The sequence below is a fragment of the Lolium rigidum genome, chromosome 3, assembly GCF_022539505.1.
Source record: "Lolium rigidum isolate FL_2022 chromosome 3, APGP_CSIRO_Lrig_0.1, whole genome shotgun sequence".
Taxonomy (NCBI): domain Eukaryota; kingdom Viridiplantae; phylum Streptophyta; class Magnoliopsida; order Poales; family Poaceae; genus Lolium; species Lolium rigidum.
This window is the reverse complement of record NC_061510.1, coordinates 199,087,770-199,112,561: the sequence shown is the minus strand read 5'-3', so window position 1 is coordinate 199,112,561 and position 24,792 is coordinate 199,087,770. Positions and strand designations below refer to the sequence as shown.

Genomic DNA, 24,792 nt, shown 5'->3' with positions numbered 1-24,792 from the left:
GAAATTTTGTGAGGTATTATAATCGTTGCGCTGCACTCGTTAGCTGGCGACAAGGCACAAGGCGACATGCTTCTCCCCCGGAACGGCGTCACCCAGCCAGCTACACGACGCCCGCCGCAGCGCCTCTGCCGCTGCCTCCCGCCTGCGCCCGTCGCCCCGCTCTGATTCCTCTTCGACATTTCTCTTTCCTCGTTTACCATTTCCGTTTGTGCACACAATTCTCCATTTCCATCCCCCTCTCACATCGACAGCGCCGCCGCTGCTGCAAGAAAGAAGCAACCGCAGCTAGTCAGCGACACGTCGCAGTCGTATCGCCTTGCGAGATCAAGAAGCCGCTAGCTGGTTAGAATGGACACGGCTCCGGGGGCGGCGAGGGAGACGCAGCACCACCACGGCGGATGCTTGGCAGTCAGGACGTTTATGCCAACCGGGCCGGTGGCGCGGTGCTCCGGCAGCTCCTCTCAGGCGGCTGGATCTTCTGGTGAGATTCGTTTCCTTCCTCAACTTATTTCTTCCTTTTGCTTCTTTGAAATGTTTGTTGTGCCTGCGTCTGCGTGTAATATTAGCGGTTCTTTTCTGCGCTGTAGGAAACGTATTTGCCATTGAATCGCTGATGACCTTACTCTCACTCTGTTTTGCACTTACCTGGTGGTGTAACCCTGCATCCATCCATCATTGTCTTCTATGATTTCTTCCCTGTTTAGCATTTTCAACGTCTTAATTTAATTTGCTGTGTGTTTATGTTTTTTTCATTCATTACGATCTGCAAGTAAATCGCGTGGCCTCAGTCCTTTATGTTCGTTACTCACAATAAAAGTCAGCATTGTACTAGGTCCATAGTGAAATCGTATTAAAAGCTCGATTTTGTACAACTACTAGCCTAGTACTGCCAGTACTTGCTTGCGCTTTTCACCATATAATTTTGGGACAATGTCGAGGGATTAATCATGGTTCTTGTCCTCGTTCATTCTTGGTGTACTGAGCTTCCAATGTTATGTTCTGTCACCGCATCGTGGACTCCTGTTAAGAAATTATTCCAGTATTTTTTTCCCAGTCATCCATTGTTCTTGTTATCAAGGCTATTGTAGTACTCCCTCCGGTTCATATTAATTGACTCTAAAATGGATGTATCTAGACATATTTTAGTTCTAGATACATCCATATTGAAGTCAATTAATATGAATCGGAGGGATATTTCTTTTCCAGTATCAGTAGGGGCCTTATCTACTGTTTTTGCTGTCAAAAAATGGTTATTGTAGTTTTTTTCAGTCTTCTTGTTAACTTCGTCATGCGACAACAGTTTGTTGACCAATTATAGAAAGGATTCATCGTTCTTCACTTCTATATTTAGGTGAAGGATTCGATTTCCTTAAATGCACTCCGGCTGTTGAGATGGTTGGAAAGGGCATGCTAACAGTTGTTTCTGCCTTCTGGAAGCTTAGTTTCAATCAGGTTCACATGTACCTTAACCGGCAGTGGGTAGCTAATTTGGTAGGAAATCTAAACCTTGATTACTCCACTTGACATTTTAGCAATCCATCAGAGTATTTGGTGAGAATCTATAGGGGATGTAGGGGTGCATCTCTGATTAAGAGCATCTTCCATCATCAGCCCCAAACAGGGACCCCGAATCACTACTAGTAGTGGCATCTAATTTCCGTCGCTCAGAGGAGGAGGAGGCCGCCTTGGAGCTGCCGGACTGGCCGGCTAAAACACCGCCGGACTGTCCGACCGTACACCATATAAAACGAATGGGCCATACGGATTTTATACAGGGCTTTGTATACCCGTTTAATTTTTTTTTAAACTATCATCTTATCAGTTATGAAGAGGTGTCGAGCAATCTCAGCCGTCTTTGTGTTTAGGTTTGTCTGAGTTTAAGAGGAGGAGGTTGTACCGGAGCAAACGCCTTAAAAAATTGAACCTACAAATGAAAAGATACAAATTACTAAAGCACTGAATCACCGCAAATACTCCACAAGATGATCTCGAAGTAGTTCATGTGACCGCCTGTTTTCAGTATTTTGATGCATCTGAACAAGTTCTGTAACACAAGTGGATTACAGTCCACCTCTTCGTTTAGTTCATTATCAATGATCATGTTGAAGCAAGTTCTGTAACACAATCAGAACCTACAAAACGGTGTCAGTACTCATCCCTGAACACCTCTACATCCTCCTGATTTCAGTCCACCTCTTCGTTTCATTCATTATCAATGTATCATGTTGAGCTGTCATGATTTCCCATAGAATCTCATTGTCCCACATTTTGCTGGACTCCTGACCATTGCAAAGCTAGCTTGTAGGCCATCGAATGTTCTCTGGACATTTTTTTTTCGAAGCATGCAGGAGAGCTGCATGTGTATATTAAGAAGGAAAAGCCATCAAGATGGCAAAGTACATGAAAATTACAGAAGAATTAAACGACCTAGACCAAGACAACCTAACCCAAAAAAATAGACAAACAAAAGCAAAAGGAACTGCACACAAAAAAAGTACAGTACAACACAGATGACCGATCTCCACCATGAGCTGTTTCTGTGGGCTAGAAAATTGCAACTGAAACAACTGAACTACCGTTGCCTGGATGGGTTTGTAGTGGTTGCTAAAAAACCATGAAAACGACCTGTAGCATGCCGCAACAGAGCCAAGACGAGACGGCCGTGGCTTGTGGAATCCATTGTAGTGTACGACTTGTTTTGCCTGAAAGAACTACAGAGTAAAACGACCCTTGCTAGCTGTTGCCCATAACCTAGCTTCTGATTGGATTTGATCCAAGATCTGAGCCAAAGGTCTGCAATCATTTTCGAAAACCCGACTGTTTCTTTCCCACCATATTGACCAGGATACAAGCATGGCTATGGTGTTGAATTTCTTCTTGTCGGTATTCTGAAGGTTGGCTGACGCATGTTGCCACCAAGATCTGAGACTTAGATTGGTGATCGGTACAGCCTGGGTGAATCCAGACCATCTTAGGATCGAATTCCAAATGATATTGATCACAGCACATCCAACGAAAAGGTGTTGTGGATCTTCTTCGGAAGTGTTGCAGAAAACACATTTATCATTGTGAGGGAGTCCTCTTTTTGCCAATCTATTTGCTGTCCAAACTCTCTCTCTGATGAAAAGCCACGCCGCGATTTTGCAGCGAAGTGGCGCCCACGACCTCCAGATTTTTTTGGCTAGGCCGCACTGAGTTGCGGAAGCATAGTGTGCCAGGTAAACTGATTTGGATGTGAAAGATCCTTTTGCGTCCCATGTCCAGGTCCACTCATCTTCCGAGTTTTGGTTTAGTTGAACCTCGGCTAGTCCTTCCCAAATGGCAACTACCTGAAGAAAGCTCTGAATATTGATAGGTTTCTTAATGTCATCAATCCATACTCCGTTAGCAACCACTTCTGCAACTGTCCTTCTCGCCTTGGTTAGGGGGTTTATTGAATGATATATATCTGGCGCAATGTCCTCAATGGTTTTGCCATTTATCCAATTATCCGTCCAGAAAAAGCACCTTTTGCCATTTCCTACGACCACGCGTGTAGCAGCGTTAAAGAGATGTCTGTCCTGTTCTTCCATTGGAGTGGCCAGAGAGCACCAGGGTTTCAGATCTCCAACACGCATGTTCCACGCCCATCGCACCCGCATGGCCGTACTCATGTGTTCAAGGTTCAAAATGCCCAGACCACCATTGGATTTTGGGTGGCTAACAGCCTTCCAGTTAACAAGACAATGTCCACCTTTAACAGTGTCTGTGCCCTTCCATAGGAAGGCTCTTCGGATTTTGTCAATTGCCTTCAGGACCCACAGGGGCGGATCCAAAGACATGAAGTGAAAGATGACCATGGCGCTCAACACGGATTGCACTAAAATTAATCTCCCACTTTGAGTGAGCATGTGTGTTCTCCACATAGCCAATCTGCTTCTGATCTTATCTAGAAGGGCTTGAAAATCTTCTTTTCTTGATTTTCTGAAATGTAGAGGAAGCCCAAGGTATGTTATGGGCATCTTAGTGATTTGACAATTGAGGACCTCGCTGATTACTTTGATCACTCCCTCGTCACAGTATATCGGTGATATCAAGCTTTTGCCAAGATTGCATTTCAAGCCTGATGCTTCACCAAAAATATCCAACAAGGATTTTACAGCAGCTGCATCCAGGACCGAGGCTTTGAGGAACATGATCACGTCGTCGGCGTAAACTGAAAGCCTTTGTGGGACTTCTTGTCCTCTCGGGAAGGGAGTAATCACTCTGTTTTCTTCGGCCTTGGTGAATAGAAGAGTGAGAGCCTCCATTACCAAAATAAATAGCGTAGGCGATAAAGCGTCTCCCTGTCTTAAACCCCTTGCGTGCCAGATTTTGGTGCCTGGGATTCCGTTGAGCAAGATGCTTGTGGATGCAGATGACAAAAGCATGACCATCCAGTTGATCCATCGACGACCGAAACCCTTATGCTGCAAGATTTCTAGAAGAAACTGCCATGCGACTGTGTCGAAGGCCTTAGCTATGTCTAGCTTTAGGATCATGCTATTCACCTTTCTCCTCCTTAGGAATTTAATTGATTCCTTTACTAGTTTGAAATTGTCATGGATGGACCTTCCTTTCATGAAAGCGCCTTGATTCTTTCCAACTAGGTCGGGCAGTACCTTGCTCAAGCGATTGGCTAAAACCTTTGAAAGAATTTTAGCCACGCTGTGAATAAGGCGTATCGGTCTGAAATCTCCAGGCTCTCTGGCCCCCTGTTTTTTAGGAAGGAGAACTGTATATGCACCATTTATTTGTTCCAGGAAACGACCATCAGCGGCGTAGAAACAATTAAAAACCTCTAACAGGTCCTTCTTAATGATCTGCCAGCTCTTTTGGTAAAAGGATATGATGAAACCGTCAGGCCCCGGCGCTTTTTCATTGGGCATCTCCTTAATGGCATTCCAGATTTCCTCTTCTGTGAACTGCGACTCTAAAGCTTTCAGATCCACTTTATTCATGCTAAGAAAATCCAAGTTAAGGTTGGAGGTTCTAGTGGCAGGCACACCGAACCTATTCTTGTAATGTTCAAAGAGGATGGAAGCAATATCTTCGTGGTTGCTGGCAATATGTTGACCATCTTGCAAGCTGCCAATGAAATTTTTTCTACGCCTATGGTTAGCTTGATTGTGGAAATAACTTGTGTTGGCATCTCGCTCGCTGAGCCAGTGAATTCTAGACCTCTGCCGGGCCATAGTTCTTTCGGTTGTGCATAGGCCCAACAATTTTTTCTTTAGCTCACGGCGAAACCACCTTTCCTGGAAAGATAGAGATCTGACGTCTTCTGCTTGATCAAGTAACCCAATGATAGTATTCGCCCACACAATTTGTTCTTTGATGTTTCCAAAGCTTTTTGCGCTCCAACTTTGTAGTGCTCTAGCTGTCTTCTTGAGTTTGTTATTAAACACAAGGATGGGATTCCTGATGTCAGTCTCACAGTTCTCACTCCAAGCATGCTCCACGAGCTCCAGGAAACCCTCACGGTTGATCCAATGCGATTCAAATCTAAATCTTTTGCATTTGATGTTATCTGATAGGGTGGACAAAAGGAGTGGACAGTGATCTGAAATTGCAGAAGATATGCCCTGAAGAAAGCATCCCGGGAAGGAGGAGTGCCACTCTACCGACCCTAGTACTCTGGACATATTTTCTTCCCCATTTCGAAAAAAATTCTTTTCTCACACCTTCTTGCATCAGTCCGAAATGACTTCCCTTGTTATCTACTAGATTCATAATGGTCCTCACAAAAGTAACCCAGTAATGGCAGATGACATCAACAAGATAGTATCCCATGTTAGAGCATCTCCAGCCGCGTCCCCCAAACGGTGCCGGATCGAGCGTTTGGGGGACGCGTTTCCTTCGTGCCGCGTTTGGGGGACGTCGCTCCCCAGCCGCGTCCCCCAAACGCGTCCCTAAACTTTTTTTTGATACAGTATTCGAAAACACAACCATTCTATTAAACATAACATACAAGTAAATATGTTTGCTAAATTGTTTTCAAATTAAAATACAACAAACAATAAAATAACTAAACAAATATAATAAGTGGGGCTAGATCAAGGTGCCGCGGCATTTGCTGATAATCCTTTGACCCTCCGCATATGCTCAAGGAGATCATTTTGAAGTTGCTAGTGAACATTGCTGTCACGGATATGTGCGTGTATGGCGAGGAAATCAGCAAAATATGCAGGCACGTCATGATCAACCTCCGCAAGAGTGCCCTGATACTCATAGGGACCAACATGTCTCCTGACCTGATTCTTGCGGTCATCCTCGATGATCATGTTGTGCATGATCACACAGGCCTGCATCACCTCCCACATTTGGTCGTGAGACCAGCTTAGAGCAGGGTACCGAACAATAGCAAATTGAGCTTGAAGCGCACCAAAGGCCCGCTCAACATCCTTCCCTGCAAGCCCCACGTCGCGAAGCAAAGTGGCAATTCTTCGACTTGATGGAGCCAGGATTGTTTTGACAAAAGTCGCCCATTTTGGATATATACCATCGGATAGATAATAGCGTATATTGGTGGCCATTGATCTCATAGTTGCATGGTGTAGCATGACCTTCCACTAGTTTGCTAAACACCGGCGACCGCTGCAACATGTTGATGTCATTGTGTGATCCCGCCATGCCAAAAAAAGAATGCCAAATCCACATGTCATAATCTGCCACAGCTTCAAGCACCACACTGCAATATCCATGATGCCCTTTGTATATACCTTGCTAAGCAAGCGGGCAGTTCTTTCATGACCAGTGCATGCAATCGATGCTTCTAAGCATCCCAGGGAATCCTCTCGCAATATTTTGTGCCATGATCCTTGCGTCTCTTCTTTAGTTCTCAAGTAGTATTTGACAAACTTCCCACCACAGCTCAGCAAAACTTGTACATGCACTCAATGGCAGTATCGGTCTGAAATCTCCAGGCTCTCTGGCCCCCTGTTTTTTAGGAAGGAGAACTGTATATGCACCATTTATTTGTTCCGAGAAACGACCATCGGCGGCGTAGAAACAATTAAAAACCTCTAACAGGTCCTTCTTAATGATCTGCCGGCTCTTTTGGTAAAAGGATATGATGAAACCGTCGAGCCCCGGCGCTTTTTCATTGGGCATCTCCTTAATGGCATTCCAGATTTCCTCTTACGTGAACTGCGACTCTAAAGCTTTCGAGATCCACTTTATTCATGCTAAGAAAATCCAAGTTAAGGTTGGAGGTTCTAGTGGCGAGCACACCGAACCTATTCTTGTAATGTTCAAAGAGGATGGAAGCAATATCTTCGTGGTTGCTGGCAATATGTTGACCATCTTGCAAGCTGCCAATGAAATTTTTTCTACGCCTATGGTTAGCTTGATTGTGGAAATAACTTGTGTTGGCATCTCGCTCGGCGAGCCGGTGAATTCTAGACCTCTGCAGGGCCATAGTTCTTTCGGTTGTGCATAGGCCCAACAATTTTTCTTTAGCTCACGGCGAAACCACCTTTCCCGGAAAGATAGAGATCCGACGTCTTCCGCTTGATCAAGTAACCCAATGATAGTATTCGCCCACACAATTTGTTCTTTGATGTTTCCAAAGCTTTTTGCGCTCCAACTTTGTAGTGCTCTAGCTGTCTTCTTGAGTTTGTTATTAAACACAAGGATGGGATTCCTGATGTCAGTCTCACAGTTCTCACTCCAAGCATGCTCCACGAGCTCTAGGAAACCCTCACGGTTGATCCAATGCGATTCAAATCTAAATCTTTTGCATTTGATGTTATCTGATAGGGTGGACAAAAGGAGTGGACAGTGATCTGAAATTGCGGAAGATATGCCCTGAAGAAAGCATCCCGGGAAGGAGGAGTGCCACTCTACCGACCCTAGTACTCTGGACATATTTTCTTCCCCATTTCGAAAAAAATTCTTTTCTCACACCTTCTTGCATCGATCCGAAATGACTTCCCTTGTTATCTACTAGATTCATAATGGTCCTCACAAAAGTAACCCGGTAATGGCGAGATGACATCAACAAGATAGTATCCCATGTTAGAGCATCTCCAGCCGCGTCCCCCAAACGGTGCCGGATCGAGCGTTTGGGGGACGCGTTTCCTTCGTGCCGCGTTTGGGGGACGTCGCTCCCCAGCCGCGTCCCCCAAACGCGTCCCTAAACTTTTTTTTGATACAGTATTCGAAAACACAACCATTCTATTAAACATAACATACAAGTAAATATGTTTGCTAAATTGTTTTCAAATTAAAATACAACAAACAATAAAATAACTAAACAAATATAATAAGTGGGGCTAGATCAAGGTGCCGCGGCATTTGCTGATAATCCTTTGACCCTCCGCATATGCTCAAGGAGATCATTTTGAAGTTGCTAGTGAACATTGCTGTCACGGATATGTGCGTGTATGGCGAGGAAATCAGCAAAATATGCAGGCACGTCATGATCAACCTCCGCAAGAGTGCCCTGATACTCATAGGGACCAACATGTCTCCTGACCTGATTCTTGCGGTCATCCTCGATGATCATGTTGTGCATGATCACACAGGCCTGCATCACCTCCCACATTTGGTCGTGAGACCGACTTAGAGCGGGTACCGAACAATAGCAAATTGAGCTTGAAGCGCACCAAAGGCCCGCTCAACATCCTTCCTGCAAGCCCCCTGTCGCGAAGCAAAGTGGCAATTCTTCTGACTTGATGGAGCCAGGATTGTTTTGACAAAAGTCGCCCATTTTGGATATATACCATCGGATAGATAATAGCGTATATTGGTGGCCATTGATCTCATAGTTGCATGGTGTAGCATGACCTTCCACTAGTTTGCTAAACACCGGCGACCGCTGCAACATGTTGATGTCATTGTGTGATCCCGCCATGCCAAAAAAAGAATGCCAAATCCACATGTCATAATCCGCCACGGCTTCAAGCACCACACTTCGCAATATCCATGATGCCCTTTGTATATACCTTGCTAAGCAAGCGGGCAGTTCTTTCATGACCAGTGCATGCAATCGATGCTTCTAAGCATCCCAGGGAATCCTCTCGCAATATTTTGTGCCATGATCCTTGCGTCTCTTCTTCAGTTCTCAAGTAGTATTTGACAAACTTCCCACCACAGCTCAGCAAAACTTGTACATGCACTCAATGGCAGTATCGGTCTGAAATCTCCAGGCTCTCTGGCCCCCTGTTTTTTAGGAAGGAGAACTGTATATGCACCATTTATTTGTTCCAGGAAACGACCATCAGCGGCGTAGAAACAATTAAAAACCTCTAACAGGTCCTTCTTAATGATCTGCCGACTCTTTTGGTAAAAGGATATGATGAAACCGTCGAGCCCGGCGCTTTTTCATTGGGCATCTCCTTAATGGCATTCCGGATTTCCTCTTACGTGAACTGCGACTCTAAAGCTTTCGGATCCACTTTATTCATGCTAAGAAAATCCAAGTTAAGGTTGGAGGTTCTAGTGGCGAGCACACCGAACCTATTCTTGTAATGTTCAAAGAGGATGGAAGCAATATCTTCGTGGTTGCTTGGCAATATGTTGACCATCTTGCAAGCTGCCAATGAAATTTTTCTACGCCTATGGTTAGCTTGATTGTGGAAATAACTTGTGTTGGCATCTCGCTCGGCGAGCCGGTGAATTCTAGACCTCTGCTAGGGCCATAGTTCTTTCGGTTGTGCATAGGCCCAACAATTTTTTCTTTAGCTCACGGCGAAACCACCTTTCCTGGAAAGATAGAGATCCGACGTCTTACGCTTGATCAAGTAACCCAATGATAGTATTCGCCCACACAATTTGTTCTTTGATGTTTCCAAAGCTTTTTGCGCTCCAACTTTGTAGTGCTCTAGCTGTCTTCTTGAGTTTGTTATTAAACACAAGGATGGGATTCTCGATGTCGGTCTCACAGTTCTCACTCCAAGCATGCTCCACGAGCTCTAGGAAACCCTCACGGTTGATCCAATGCGATTCAAATCTAAATCTTTTGCATTTGATGTTATCCGATAGGGTGGACAAAAGGAGTGGACGAGTGATCTGAAATTGCGGAAGATATGCCCCGAAGAAAGCATCCCGGGAAGGAGGAGTGCCACTCTACCGACCCTAGTACTCTGGACATATTTTCTTCCCCATTTCGAAAAAAATTCTTTTCTCACATCTTCTTGCATCGATCCGAAATGACTTCCCTTGTTATCTACTAGATTCATAATGGTCCTCACAAAAGTAACCCGGTAATGGCGAGATGACATCAACAAGATAGTATCCCATGTTAGAGCATCTCCGGCCGCGTCCCCCAAACGGTGCTCGGATCGAGCGTTTGGGGGACGCGTTTCCTTCGTGCCGCGTTTGGGGGACGTCGCTCCCCGACCGCGTCCCCCAAACGCGTCCCTAAACTTTTTTTGATACAGTATTCGAAAACACAACCATTCTATTAAACATAACATACAAGTAAATATGTTTGCTAAATTGTTTTCAAATTAAAATACAACAAACAATAAAATAACTAAACAAATATAATAAGTGGGGCTAGATCAAGGTGCCGCGGCATTTGCTCGATAATCCTTTGACCCTCCGCATATGCTCAAGGAGATCATTTTGAAGTTGCTAGTGAACATTGTCGTCACGGATATGTGCGTGTATGGCGAGGAAATCGGCAAAATATGCGAGCACGTCATGATCAACCTCCGCAAGAGTGCCCGATACTCATAGGGACCAACATGTCTCCTGACCTGATTCTTGCGGTCATCCTCGATGATCATGTTGTGCATGATCACACAGGCCTGCATCACCTCCCACATTTGGTCGTGAGACCAGCTTAGAGCAGGGTACCGAACAATAGCAAATTGAGCTTGAAGCGCACCAAAGGCCCGCTCAACATCCTTCCTGCAAGCCCCCTGTCGCGAAGCAAAGTGGCAATTCTTCTGACTTGATGGAGCCAGGATTGTTTTGACAAAAGTCGCCCATTTTGGATATATACCATCGGATAGATAATAGCGTATATTGGTGGCCATTGATCTCATAGTTGCATGGTGTAGCATGACCTTCCACTAGTTTGCTAAACACCGGCGACCGCTGCAACACGTTGATGTCATTGTGTGATCCCACCATGCCAAAAAAAGAATGCCAAATCCACATGTCATAATCTGCCACAGCTTCAAGCACCACACTCTGCAATATCCATGATGCCCTTTGTATATACCTTGCTAAGCAAGCGGGCGGTTCTTTCATGACCGAGTGCATGCAATCGATGCTTCTAAGCATCCCAGGGAATCCTCTCGCAATATTTTGTGCCATGATCCTTGCGTCTCTTCTTCAGTTCTCAAGTAGTATTTGACAAACTTCCCACCACAGCTCAGCAAAACTTGTACATGCACTCAATGGCAGTAGACTCACTCATGCGAAGGTAGTCGTCCTATGTATCGGCGGGAGGTGCTCCGTATGCAAGCATCCTCATGGCGGCGGTGCACTTCTGAATCGACGAGAACCCAGCAATGCCAACAGCGTCGTGCTTCAGCTTGCAGTAGGGGTCGAACTCTCGAACGCCGTGGAGAATATTCATGAACAAACCCTTGCTCATAATATACCAGCGCCGAAAATTGTCGGCTTGTGTTGCTTCATATGCAAAGTAATCGTTGTGCGGGGCTTCGACTTCTTTTTTCTCGGCTTTGAACCTCCGTGGCGCGGCCTCTTCCGCTTCTCCGCCTCTGTGTCAAGCATGTTCTGGAGGGACGCGATGATCGACAAATGCTCCCGAATGTCGTCGTCGAAGGCTTGCTCTTCCTTCAACGGTCTGTTGACGTCAGAAACCCACTGGCGGGCAGAGACGGGCAACACCGTAGAGCCGGGAACAACTAGGGCTGCGGCTGGCCCTAGTCCCTCTGAGCGACGGCCCGCAAAGCCTCCTGGTCGCACGCACCGATGTTTATCACAAGGGCGTGCCACCCGACCTATACCCGGTCGGGGAAGGTGTGGATGATGCCTCGCTTAGTTTCTGCAGGGCACACACGTAAACGTTAAATACGAGCCTCGATCGGCTCTCGGGTTATCTCGTGAATCGGCTCAAAGAGCCGATCCACCCATGATTCGGACGGGGTGTCCGAATATATGGTGGTCCTGCTTGATCAAGGTAAAGCTAATGAGATCTACGACGATGTGGGGTTTTCACCGCATAATCGGATCATCCTACTCCGGAGTTGGGCCTCGCGGCCACGCACGGTGATCGTAAGCCGATCCTAAACAAGGCCTAAAAACCAACACGAGGTTGATCCTCGGAACATCCTGCTTAGGGCCAACGAACGACACCCTACGTGCCGCTGGATCCTCCCCCTTTGTAAGGCCTAACTATTGCAGATATTAAACTATTCCTTGTAGAACAAGGAGCAATCGTAACGGATCAGATCTACTAAACTATGATCAAGCGGGGTGCCGCCCTTACACCTATCTTAGGTGTAGGGGCGGCTAGACATGCAAGGGTTGCACTACGAAAGCATGTAATATGAAGAACGATGCTAACCCTAACATGTCTAAGATAACTACGTTGTTCGCCATCAAAAAGGCTTCAGTACGAGCAACGCATGAACAACGTAGGCGAGCTTGTGCTGCCTAGATCGCAAGATGCGATCTAGGCAGCATGACGCTTACCGGTAGAAACCCTCGAGACGAAGGAGTTGGCGATGCGCCGAGATTTGTTTGTGGTTGAACGTTGGTTGTTGTTTATTCCATAAACCCTAGATACATATTTATAGTCCAGGGGACTTTCTAATGTGGGCGTGCACAAAACCGTGCACGAGTAAGATTCTAACTTCTAAACTAAGATGCGATCTAATATGTTACAGATACACGGGCAATTAAGCCCAATTTGGTATAAAAGGCCGATTCACGTATTCCTTCTATATATATATATATATATATATATATATATATATATATATTTCTTCACGTCCATCTTGATCGCGGCCCACCTCTGACTCGGTCAAATTCTGGTGATAACACATGCCCCCCTGGTTTTGGAAATGACATTTCCAAAAGCATGATATTCCTCTCCCATCGGGTCATGTCGTGGCAGAGCCGTTGCAGTATCCTTCATCATGATGCCCTGCTTTCTCAACTTCTCCGCGTGACCTGGCAGTTTTTTTTTTTTTTTTAGGCACCACTTCCTCGGAAACTACTGTGGCATTGAATTTCCACTATATCCCCTTTTATTTAACCGCTATGAACAGTTCTGCTCTGCATCTTCTTCGCATTAGCAGTCCAAAAGCCCTCCTGCGCCACCATGTCTTCTTCCTCCTCTGCTCCATCGGATCCTTCCGGCCGAGTCCTCCACGTCCCGTGAGCCGACGCCGGAGTACAACCCGGCGGAGGTCCATGCGGCCAACACCCGTCGCGCCATTGCGGCCGGGGAGGAGTCGGACCATGACTTCTCCATCCGGTCCGAGGACGATCGGTCCTCGACGGACGGGGAGCGCGACCTCCGCTTCCTCGGCCGACGGGGAATCGGAGGAGGAGAGCGATGACGATCGCTTCTCTCGGGATGACTTCACCTCCTCCGAGGGGGTGGAGGAGGAGGAAGAGGAGGAGGAGGACGACGACGACAACCCCTCCGACGAGCCGCCGGCCAAGCGGTTCCGCCCCGGCCGGGCAACCTTAGCGACTTCGACGGCGATGAGGACGACGGCGACGAAGAAGACGAGGACAACGAGGGCCCGGTCGGCGGCCATTGGAGCGACGACGAGCCCGCCGGGAGCGGCGCCAGCCGGCGGCGACGACGGCGACGACGAGGGCAGTGACGGCCCGTAGATAGGACCTCTAGCATAGGGCCAGTAGTAGTAGATGGGGCAATGTATCCCCTAGTATTTCCTTCTGAGATTAATCAGCTCTTTGATGTAAGAAATCCCGCCTATTAATGAAGAACTTTTCCCCAATTCGATTTTGCTGATTCCTTTGAGCTTAATTTAGCCGATTCGTCCCCTTTGCCAATGCGTAATGAGCCGATAACAACGCATCGGTCCTTCGACATTTACCCTTCCATTCTTCAACTGATGATTCTCTTTCCGGTAGATACTGTGGGACTTCCAAGAGAGCCCCTAAATTTCTCCCACCAGTTTCAGCGATCCTTCTTAGCGAGCGCTCATCATTTTGTGAAGAAGGTTGCAACGGATATCAGCCGATGGTACCCCAATCGGTTCCTCAATAGAGCATCTACCGAGGCCTATTGCCCCCGAGTCTCGGCTAAGGCAAAACAGAGACAAGGATACGCGGATTAGGCTGTATGGACACGGGCTTGATCGTGTGTGAGGGAGCTTCTTATGCGAGCCAACCGATTTGAACATAAATCGGCTTCCCAAAGCGAGAGAGCCTTCAAGGTGAGCTGCCCCCGAGCCTTCTTCGGTTCTTGCCGGCCGGATCGGCTCCTTTCCTTTGGTGGATCCGATGCGATCCATCCTTGACCTGATCCGCACGTCCAGGCTGCTCCTGGCATTGTTCTTGAAGAGAGGATCTAAGCCCTTAGACTACTCTATTGAGGAGTTCTTCCATTAGTGCTCCATTGACCCTCTGATCGTAACAGTTACCCTCTTAAGTCGATGTCTGCTGCATCGGCTGTGCTCGAAAATTTTCGAATTTTCAGAATTTTGGCCGACTGGTGCATCGCCCCCCATACTCCAATACCCATCACCAAAGATGAGATGGGATAATTCTACTGCATATCCTCGTGTTCTATCCACCTGGGTGCCCCCCGAGCCGATTCTCGTCAAGAGAATTGATGGTATCGGCTCCGTTGGATAACTTGTTGAACCCGAGCGAGAATGGTGGGTGAGGATAATTTTGGCCGATTGCTGGAATCGGCCTCCACGTTGCTTGCTCGGTGAAGGTTTTGTAAGTTCCTTTCACAAATTTTTGGGGCCGATCACAAGGATCAGCCTCGCCATGTTTGCTCATTGACATGTTCTTGCTACTCGTTCAGGCCGGTAGACCGAACCAGCCCAATCTCTGACTTTATCATGTTGGTGCGCTTGCTGTCGTCCACCTTGGATGTATCGTGTAACCGTGGAGCAGCGAGCTTCGTCGGAAGAACGAGCACCATGTTTGTGCCAGCCGATGTTTCATCATCGGCTTTCCTTTGCTTGGGGCGCCACTCCATTTTTCGTGGACGACCCTCTTCATCCAGGGTTCGCTGAACCTTCGCAGCCGAATCGAGGCCTTGCCTTCCTCAATGTATGCAAGTATAACCTCTCGGCTTCTTCCAGGCCGCGCAATCGTTGAACCCTGCGTTTCTGGGAACGGCCGAGTCCGTCAGGGCACCACCTCGGTCGGTGGTACCTGTCTTCTTCTTCTCCCTCGTCTTCGGAATCTTCGAGATCTTCCAACCGAGGGGACTCAGCTCGTTTGCTCTGTGGCGGGAGAGGTCCTAAGCGCTCGAACACAGACACGTTGGCTGCCTCCTTCTTCTTCCGGTTGCATTACGGGCAATTGCCGATTGTTGGCAATCGGCTCATTCCTGAATCCCGGCGGTGCTCGAAGAAAGGACAATCCCGAGTGCTCGTCCTCGTCGTCTTGCTCCCTTGCCTTTCCCTTGGCACAACGCTCGTGCTCCTCCTCATCGCGATTATGCCGACGATGTCTTCACGGCTTCTCCGGCCGGACGATTTCTTTCATCATCATCGGCTGGACCGTCGGCGTTGGTCGTACCGACTCACATACTTGTTGAGGAGGTGATCGGAGAGAGGTCGCCGATATCTTATGTTCTTCACTTCTCCCTCTGTGACGTAGCGCTTGCCGTCTTGGCGGAGCCGATCGCGTGGAGCGGCTTCCTCTGTTTCTTTGCTATGAGAGCAGCTGCCCTCATCTCCATCCTTGCCAGCGAGGTGTCCAAGATCTACCATGTTGATATTGCACGAGAAACCCGGCCGGCACCCCGCATGGCGAGCATACTCCACCATGTTTACGGCGGGGAAGGGCTGGGTATCGACCTTCATGGCGTATCGGTTGAAAATTAGACGCCCGTTCTCTATCGCCGCTTGGATGTCGTCGACGCCACACCCTGCGAGTCGTTGGTGGCATGGGAGAGCGAGTTATGCCATTTGCGGTATGGCTTTCCATTCAGCTCTTGCGCCGTGGGGAATTTGAGACCTTCGGGTATCTTCAACTGCTTTTCCTTGAGTAGGAGGTCGAAGATTTGCTCGGTCTTGGTCACGTCAAAATCAAATCCCCGGGCGGGCCTCGGTGGCTTTACCCATTTGCGGGACACGGGGGTTCCTCCCCGAGTCCACTCGGCCACTCGCTACTTCTTGGTCTCCCGCAGGAACTTCGTCTTCCTCTCGCATCGACCGGGGCTATCGCACGCTTGAACTTGTCTTGGTACGAGTCCGGGTGGCGCTGTTCATATGCTGAAAGTTTCCGAACCACGTGCGCCGGCGAGGGATAATCTGCTTGGGAGGCCATGTCCTTGAGCTGTGTTGCAAGGCCCGCTACGCCAACTCGATCGCTTCCTTTTCGGTTATACGAACCGAATAGCATCGGTTCCTAAGATTCCTCGAAGCGCCGGATGTATTCGTCATAGTTTCTCCACGCTTCGACGTAGTTGTGCTAGATCGGCAATGCTAGACTCGGAAGCTTCGAATGATACTCGCTCATGGAATTGCTCTTCCAAGCTGCTTCCAAGTTTGGATGGAGTTCGGTGGTAGCGATGTGTACCACCCGAAAGCCGATCCCGTGAGGGACTCGTGAGAAGAACCTCACGCGCAACTCATCCGACGCCGAGATCGTGCCCAGCTGTGCCAAATATCGGCTCACATGCTCGATGGAGCTGGACCCCTCTGACCCACTGAACTTTGTGAAGTCCGGGAGCCGATATTTGGGTGGCAGCGTGATCAGTTCGTAGCTGTTGGGGTATGGCTTGGTGTAGCCGAACGCCTTCCTTTTCGGCATCATGCCGAACTGATCTTTCGAATTGCACAAATCTGATCCGTCGTGATGGCTGAAGGTGTCGAACCCCGAAGATTCGCCGGGGTGGCATACTTAACCAGCCATGCTTGTTTTTCCGGTTCTAAACCAACTGCAGGAGCCGGGCTTTGGAGGTTTGTCGGGCGGCGTACTTAGCCAGCCACGACCGCTTCTCGGGATCGGCTCCCGACGCTCCTCCCTGCCGTTCCAGAGGCCGCTGCTATTGCAGCCTGGTTCGAGAGTGCCCAGGCGTTGCCGTCCGGCACGTATGCGCACGCGTATCCGTGCGGGACCTCCTTAGGTGGCTCAGGCAGGAATTGGTAGTCACTAGGATCACCACCAATCTTGTAGACGACATATGCCGATGAGTTCGGCGGTTCCGGTGCTACCCATGCGAACGGCCGGGGCCGGAGCGGCATCTCTCCTTTGAAAGTCCCCGCAGCCGGTCCCGACGGGGAGTACCGGTGACTCATGATTTCCCGGACGACGCGCGGAGCGACACGCTCCAAGGTGTTCACCAGAGCTCTCGAGTGGCGGTGCAGCGAATGAGCCACCATGTAGTTGATCTCCTGCCGCGGCGACTCGAGTGCGTTCTTCGACGGGGCGGACGGGTCCACTCCATCGAGCGCGCCTTCGGGTGTGAAACCCTTCCACCCGACGCCATGGGAGCGGGTTCGGTGGAAGGAGCCGATGAGTTCGGCTTCGAGGGTTGCCTTGATCTCGTCATGCTTCTTCTGGAGCTCATCAGGCAGATCCGCGTACGTGACCGGAGTGTCTTCCGCCATCTCGGATGTAGACGGCGATGTTGTCGATGTCGAAGGGTGTCCCACCGGGCGTGCCAGAATGTGTTGACGTCAGAAACCCACTGGCGGGCAGAGACGGGCAACACCGTAGAGCCGGGAACAACTAGGGCTGCGGCTGGCCCTAGTCCCTCTGAGCGACGGCCCGCAAAGCCTCCTGGTCGCACGCACCGATGTTTATCACAAGGGCGTGCCACCCGACCTATACCCGGTCGAGGAAGGTGTGGATGATGCCTCGCTTAGTTTCCTGCAGGGCACACACGTAAACGTTAAATACGAGCCTCGATCGGCTCTCGGGTTATCCCGTGAATCGGCTCAAAGAGCCGATCCACCCATGATTCGGACGGGGTGTCCGAATATATGGTGGTCCCGCTTGATCAAGGTAAAGCTAATGAGATCTACGACGATGTGGGGTTTTCACCGCATAATCGGATCATCCTACTCCGAGTTGGGCCTCGCGGCCACGCACGGTGATCGTAAGCCGATCCTAAACAAGGCCTAAAAACCAACACGAGGTTGATCCTCGGAACATCTCGCTTAGGGCCAACGAACGACACCCTACGTGCCGCTGGATCCTCCCCCCCTTTGTAAGGCCTAACTATTGCAGATATTAAACTATTCCTTGTAGAACAAGGAGCAATCGTAACGGATCAGATCTACTAAACTATGATCAAGCGGGGTGCACTACGAAAGGGTTGCACTACTAGACATGCAAGGGTTGCACTACGAAAGCATGTAATATGAAGAACGATGCTAACCCTAACATGTCTAAGATAACTACGTTGTTCGCCATAAAAAAGGCTTCAGTACGAGCAACGCATGAACAACGTAGGCAGGCTTGTGCTGCCTAGATCGCAAGATGCGATCTAGGCAGCATGACGCTTACCGGTAGAAACCCTCGAGACGAAGGAGTTGGCGATGCGCCGAGATTTGTTTGTGGTTGAACGTTGGTTGTTGTTTATTCCATAAACCCTAGATACATATTTATAGTCCGGGGACTTTCTAATGTGGGCGTGCACAAAACCGTGCACGAGTAAGATTCTAACTTCTAAACTAAGATGCGATCTAATATGTTACAGATACACGGGCAATTAAGCCCAATTTGGTATAAAAGGCCGATTCACGTATTCCTTCTATATATATATATATATATATATATTCTTCACGTCCATCTTGATCGCGGCCCACCTCTGACTCGGTCAAATTCTGGTGATAACACGGTCGGACAATCATCTCGTCGTCGATATCCATTTCTGAAGCAAAACAAATGGTTAAAATTCATCCGCGGCAGAGGAGGCAACGAACAACGACCTATCGCACCTACCAGACAAGGCGACAAGGCGTCGAACACCTTCTGTGCGCGGAGGTGGGGCGGATTTGCTGCCGCATTCTGGGACGCGTTGGCGAAGCGGCGGCAGCGAAAAGGACGGTGAGGGAGCCAGCTGCCACGACGGTGCCCGACTCAGAAGAGATTTGCCGTCGAGACGGCTGGCAGATCGAGCGGCGGCGGGAGGGTGGGAGGCGCGGGAGGGGAGGAGCGACGAGAAATAAAAAGGCAGGAACCAACCGTTCTGGATGTGGTCGCCGACAGGTGGGAGCCCACCTCGCTTCTCGCTGTGTCCGGTGTGCCCGGAGTGTCCCCTGTGGACCGGGGATGGGCTCGGGGCGCTGGACGGAAGGAGCCTTTGGGCCGCGCGGCTGGGAACGGAAAAATGTCCGATGCGCCCCAAAAAACCTTTGGGGGATGCGGCTGGAGATGCTCTTATACTTGTTACCATTCAGCTGGAACTCCACCTCCGGTGTTGTCCAGTGAGCCTTTGAAAGAGTGGTGATCGTTGGAGCACATATATGTCATTAAGAGAACCTGGTAGGCCTGGGGACCTACCGGATAGGGGTTCTGGGTTTGGTACGTTATGCAGTCCGCACATGTTGATCTGATGTGCTCTACTTGTAAATCATTGCACGGGTAGGGGTTCTGGGAGAGAGCCCCCTTGTGCTGGTTCTGAGCTAAAACTTTGCTGCCCGAGCAGGGGCCTCTCTGGACCTGATTTGTTTTTACCATAGCCCCCTAAAACTGTTTGTGGGCTATGTTTAGAGCCCCTACTGCAGAGTCGCGTGCATCATTCCTGGAGGCTGACCACATGGAGAGAAACGCACAGGCAATTCAGCTAGACGATGAGAAGAAGCCGCTCACGTATGCACCAGACCAGAAAGCTAGCTTATCTGTGCGTGTCTTGCCGACCGAAGAGGGAGAAAAGTGTGCTGATTTTCTGGGAGGATCAGCACAAATGAGTCAGTCACAATGATCTACCAGTTGATAGTCTTAAATTGGTTCAGCTCTCACTTATTTTTTTGCGTGCTCCAGCATTCACATGACACATGGCAATTACAAGTATATTTCTGTCAGTGGTCCAGTATCCTTTATAATGAAAACTTCTTTCTTTTGATTTGCCTGATGCTCACTGTTTATTAATGGAATGTGTGTTTCCCTGTGCAGATGAGGCGTCATGTGGATCACCAAGATGGATAGGCAAAAGTCTCTCTTGTGTATGCATCAAGCGAAAAGGGGTATACGCGAGAATATGTATGAACCTTACTCCGGTGCAGGTTCGTTATATCAGAACTTTGCAAAGATTTGGCAACACATTTGTGCTTTCCGGGTAAAGAAAATAACTAGTCATCGAATTTACCAGTCAAAAGCTTTTTCTGCAAGTAGAGCAATGGGTTTTTCGTGTTCCAGTCTGTGATTTTCAGTGCACAATCAGATTCTGCAGGACAGAAATGGCAATTTAAGTGGCCAAGTTTTAGTTCTCTTTAGATTTTCTCTTCGCATGTGTTGAGTTGAATGTCCTAGTTCCAAGTACTATTTATTTGTATAAGACACAAATAGGCCAACTGTTTTTGCGGGTTATTTGTAGGAACAGCGGCTTCAGAGGTTGAGGCACCGTATGAAGGTTTATTTTGATCCGTCAAGGCAAGATCATCAGGTAGCAATACCTACTACTCAACTTAGAATTCTTGACTAATTTTCTCCACCCATCTAAGCCAGCTTTTCTTGGCTGTGCATTAATCGATGAATCCTCCTTTTTTAAAAATAAACACACATGGCTTAATTATCTTACTTCATGTAAACTCTTTTTTTTACAGTACTGTAGACTATCTACTTGTGAAGAATACATATAGATGGGTTTAGGAACAATTTCCATTTAAATATTCGCTAATAACCCCGAATTTTAAGCACACATATTTGTTTTGTTCTTGTGATGGAATGCTACTTCTGATATCAAACTTTTGCTGGAATGCACCGAAAGCTTGCATATATGTTTGTGCATAACATTTCATAATTTCCCAATTATTTAAGTTCATGACATGACAGCATAAATTTTTCACTTGGAAACATTCGCTGTAGGGTACTTAAACTTGTTTCATTTGCCATAAGCTATATTCTCTGCTATATTCAGACATATATCATGTATGATGATAGGAAGCCTTGAAAGCTCTTTGGTATGCTACATATCCTGATCAACAACTACAAGGTTTGATTTCTGAACAGTGGAAGGACATGGGCTGGCAAGGAAGGGACCCATCGACTGACTTCAGGTATGCAGCGCTAGTTCATGCTAAAACTTGCCAGAGTAACTCCAATAACACTTAGCTATGCTACGAAATTAAGAAGAATTGCACCACGTGTTACAGAGGCGCGGGATTCATATCTCTTGAGAATCTTCTATTCTTTGCAAAGACCTTCTCTGTAAGCAATATATATCACAATTTCTTTTTTGTCACCCAAAGCTGCTCTTGTGATCAATAGTGACCATCCTCCACTCATTATGTCCGCAGGCATCATTTCAGAGGCTACTAACAAAACAATGCGGCAATCGAGCCGCTTGGGAGTACCCGTTTGCAGTTGCTGGTGTGAATATAACATTCATGATCATGCAGATGCTGGATCTCCAGTCTAGTAAACACAGACTGAAACTTGCAAAATTATTCAATTTGTAAACTGCAATATTTACTAATTTATGAAAAATGGTTTGCAGCTAAACCGAGAACGTTTGTCCGAGCTGTTTTTGTCCAAATGCTCTCAGGTAAGACCAGTGCAGTAAATATACTTCCATCTCAAATGAATCATCTGTTGCCAACAAATTCTCCTTGCTCATTTTTGTCCCAGAGGATGAATGGGCATTTGATCTGCTCTACTGTGTTGCATTCCTTGTGATGGACAAGCAGTGGCTAGAGAAGAACGCTACTTACATGGACTTCAATGTACGTGTCATCCTTATATCCACAAATGGTCGCCAGGTTGCATGTTTGATCGAAATAATTACTCTAGTGTAATTATCAGGAGATACTGAAGTCGACACGAGCGCAGCTGGAGAGAGAGCTTCTCCTGGACGATGTGATGCGGATTGAAGATATGCCATCATATGGATTGCTTTGCTAGGGGCCACATAGCTGTTGGAAATTATGATTGAGCTTCATGGTACGCGCGCATAGAACAGCCCTTTGATTTGTGGGATGAAAGTTTTCAAGACATGTAGAGCGAGGTCTTGCTGCTGTATACTGGATTTGATTCCTACGGTGAACAAGTAAACAACTCATTTTCTCACCAAAATGTATTGCTATCCACCCGGGTTCCCTGGCCTCTGCATTGATGGATACACAGTATCAGGCCTTGTTTACTTCTAAGGTATTTGTGGGGATGGGAGTGGATTATTTCGTATCCCGGAAAATCCCCACTAGTCCGTTTACTTCTCTGGTTTTGAACCAAATAATCCCGAGATATTTCCTCCCATCCCCATATTTTTTTGCCTAAATAAAAAATACTCCATCATACTAGTGTATTTTTGGAAAAGGGTATTTGAGGGGATTGGGTGAACACTAAATCCCCTCCCATCCCTATACCCATCGGGAAGAAAAATACCTGAGAAGTAAACAAGGTCTTAGGGAGATATCCTCCCCGCGTGTAACAACATTTAGTTAGGATTATTTCCTGTGTAACACTTGATGTAATCATGACTTGGAGTCCAAGTCCTTGTGCATATAAATAGAGCAAGAGGGGGACGAGGCGGCTAGGGTTAGGGTTTTAGGAGGATGCGATCCGCTCTGATACGATGCAATAATGAATTACACGGGCGGCTCAATAGCGCACCTCGTCCCCCTCTTCCTCTATTTATATGCACAAGGACATGGACTCCAAGTCATGATTACATGAAGTGTTACACAAGAAATAGTCCCAACTAAATGTTGTTACACGCGGAGGAGGATATCTTCCTGATTCGGACGAGAAGGATCAACAAACCCCGATGGTTGTTGGCTATAGACTTCCTCAGAAAGGTTACCATGGAGAAAGGCGTTTTTAACATCGAGTTAATGAATAGGCCAGTTATTGGACAATGCAAGAGAGAGAACTACTCGGATGCTGATTGGGTCGGATGCCTAGATACTCGCCGGTCCATGTCGGGGTATTGTGTGTTTTCGGGTGACAACTTGGTCTCTTGGTCATCTCGCAGGCGTTTCACATTCCAGTGCAGAGGCAGAATACCACGCAGTCGCTACAGCAGTCGCTGAGACATCCTGGCTCCGTAGCCTTCTCCAGGAGCTACGGCGACCTATTGACAATGCTACCATTGTTTACTGTGACAATGTGAGCGTTGTTTACCTCTCTGACAACCCAGTACAACATCGTCGTACTAAGCATATTGAGCTTGACATTCATTTTGGGCGCGAGAAGGTGGCTCTCGGTGCTCTCCAGGTTCTCCATGTTCCCTCTAGTTCTTATTTTGCTGACATATTCACACCAAGGGTCTGCCGTCTGCATTGTTTCACGAGTTTCGATCCAGCCTTCACATCGGTGAAGCACCGAGTTCAGACTGCAGGGGCGTGTTAGGGAGATATCTTCCCCCACATGTAACAACATTTAGTTAGGATTATTTCTTGTGTAACACTTGATGTAATCAGGACTTGGAGTCCAAGTCCTTGTGCATATAAATAGATGAACAGGGGGACGAGGCGTGCTATTGAGCAGCCCGTGTAATTCATTATTGCACACACATCCACATTTATTACAAAAAGAATTAGTGCTTACAGAAAAATAAACAAAAGGTAGCACATGAGCTATGATATGCGGAACAATTTCCTCCTTGGAAGCGTTTCTTTTGGAGAATTTGGACTTTGGATGTTGTTTTGGTGGTGGGTGTGTTCCATCTACAAGAAATAAATCACTCTTGTCCTCCCTCTTCTCCCTCCTTGTCCCTCCTTCTTCTTCTTCTTCTTCTTCTTCTTTATTATTATTGTTGTTGTTATTATTATTATTTTTAGGCTATGTGTATGCATAAGGGCAGGTACAATGCAGACCGCTTGTGGAGGCGCTTGTGTGCAAAAAAAAAAAAGATAACAAAGCAGATAGCAGCCTGCTCCTACAACGCAGGGCGCTTAATGTGAATGATGGGGATATGCCCATAGGGGGTGGGTCGCCAGTCCCACTCGCCATGAAGGTGGAGGCCCAAGAGGGCCGCCAGTCGCCCAAGCGACTGGGCCCCGTAGCGATTGGGCCGCAGTCCCAGGATGAAGATCTGCACGACTGGATGAGGAGATTACTTGCGAGAGGGGTGGCGAATCCCGGATTAGTAGCAACTGATATGATTCGGAGTTATCTTCGTGTAACCCTAGATCGGGGGTGTCTATATAAACCCCCGAGCTAAACCCTAGAGGGGACATCATCTGAGATCCAATCTCCCCCTTGTAAGCTCTTGGCGCAGCCGCCGACTGAGCCCCCCCATTGTAATTCTCCACTGAGCAATAAGATCTAGCAGGACGTAGGCCTTTTACTCTCCGGAGGGGCTGAACCTGGGTAAACCCTTGCGTCCTGTGCACCTCGATCCGCAGATGGCAATGTTCCCTTGCCCCCGCATCAATGAAGTCACTACAAGAAAAGTTCTGATAGACAACGTCTCAAAATCGTCCGCTAAGGGGTATTTTTCGTCGCCCATGGGCCTAACCCGACGATATGGGTTCTGTTGTGGAAACTGCGTCGGGCAAAGTCCAACGACGTTTT

At 47.8% G+C, this 24,792-nt stretch overlaps 1 protein-coding gene across 1 annotated transcript; it reads left to right on the top strand.

The window, feature by feature from the left end:
* The first annotated feature begins 422 nt into the window (after positions 1-422).
* LOC124702880 (ELMO domain-containing protein A) lies at positions 423-22,394 on the top strand. Its single transcript, XM_047235055.1, has 9 exons — positions 423-481; positions 20,233-20,342; positions 20,654-20,722; positions 21,220-21,335; positions 21,432-21,486; positions 21,576-21,696; positions 21,776-21,823; positions 21,907-22,001; positions 22,081-22,394. Exons 2-9 carry the CDS (start codon positions 20,322-20,324, stop codon positions 22,177-22,179), a joined length of 624 nt encoding a protein of 207 aa, XP_047091011.1. The 5' UTR covers positions 423-481; positions 20,233-20,321; the 3' UTR covers positions 22,180-22,394.
* Positions 22,395-24,792: the final 2,398 nt, after the last annotated feature.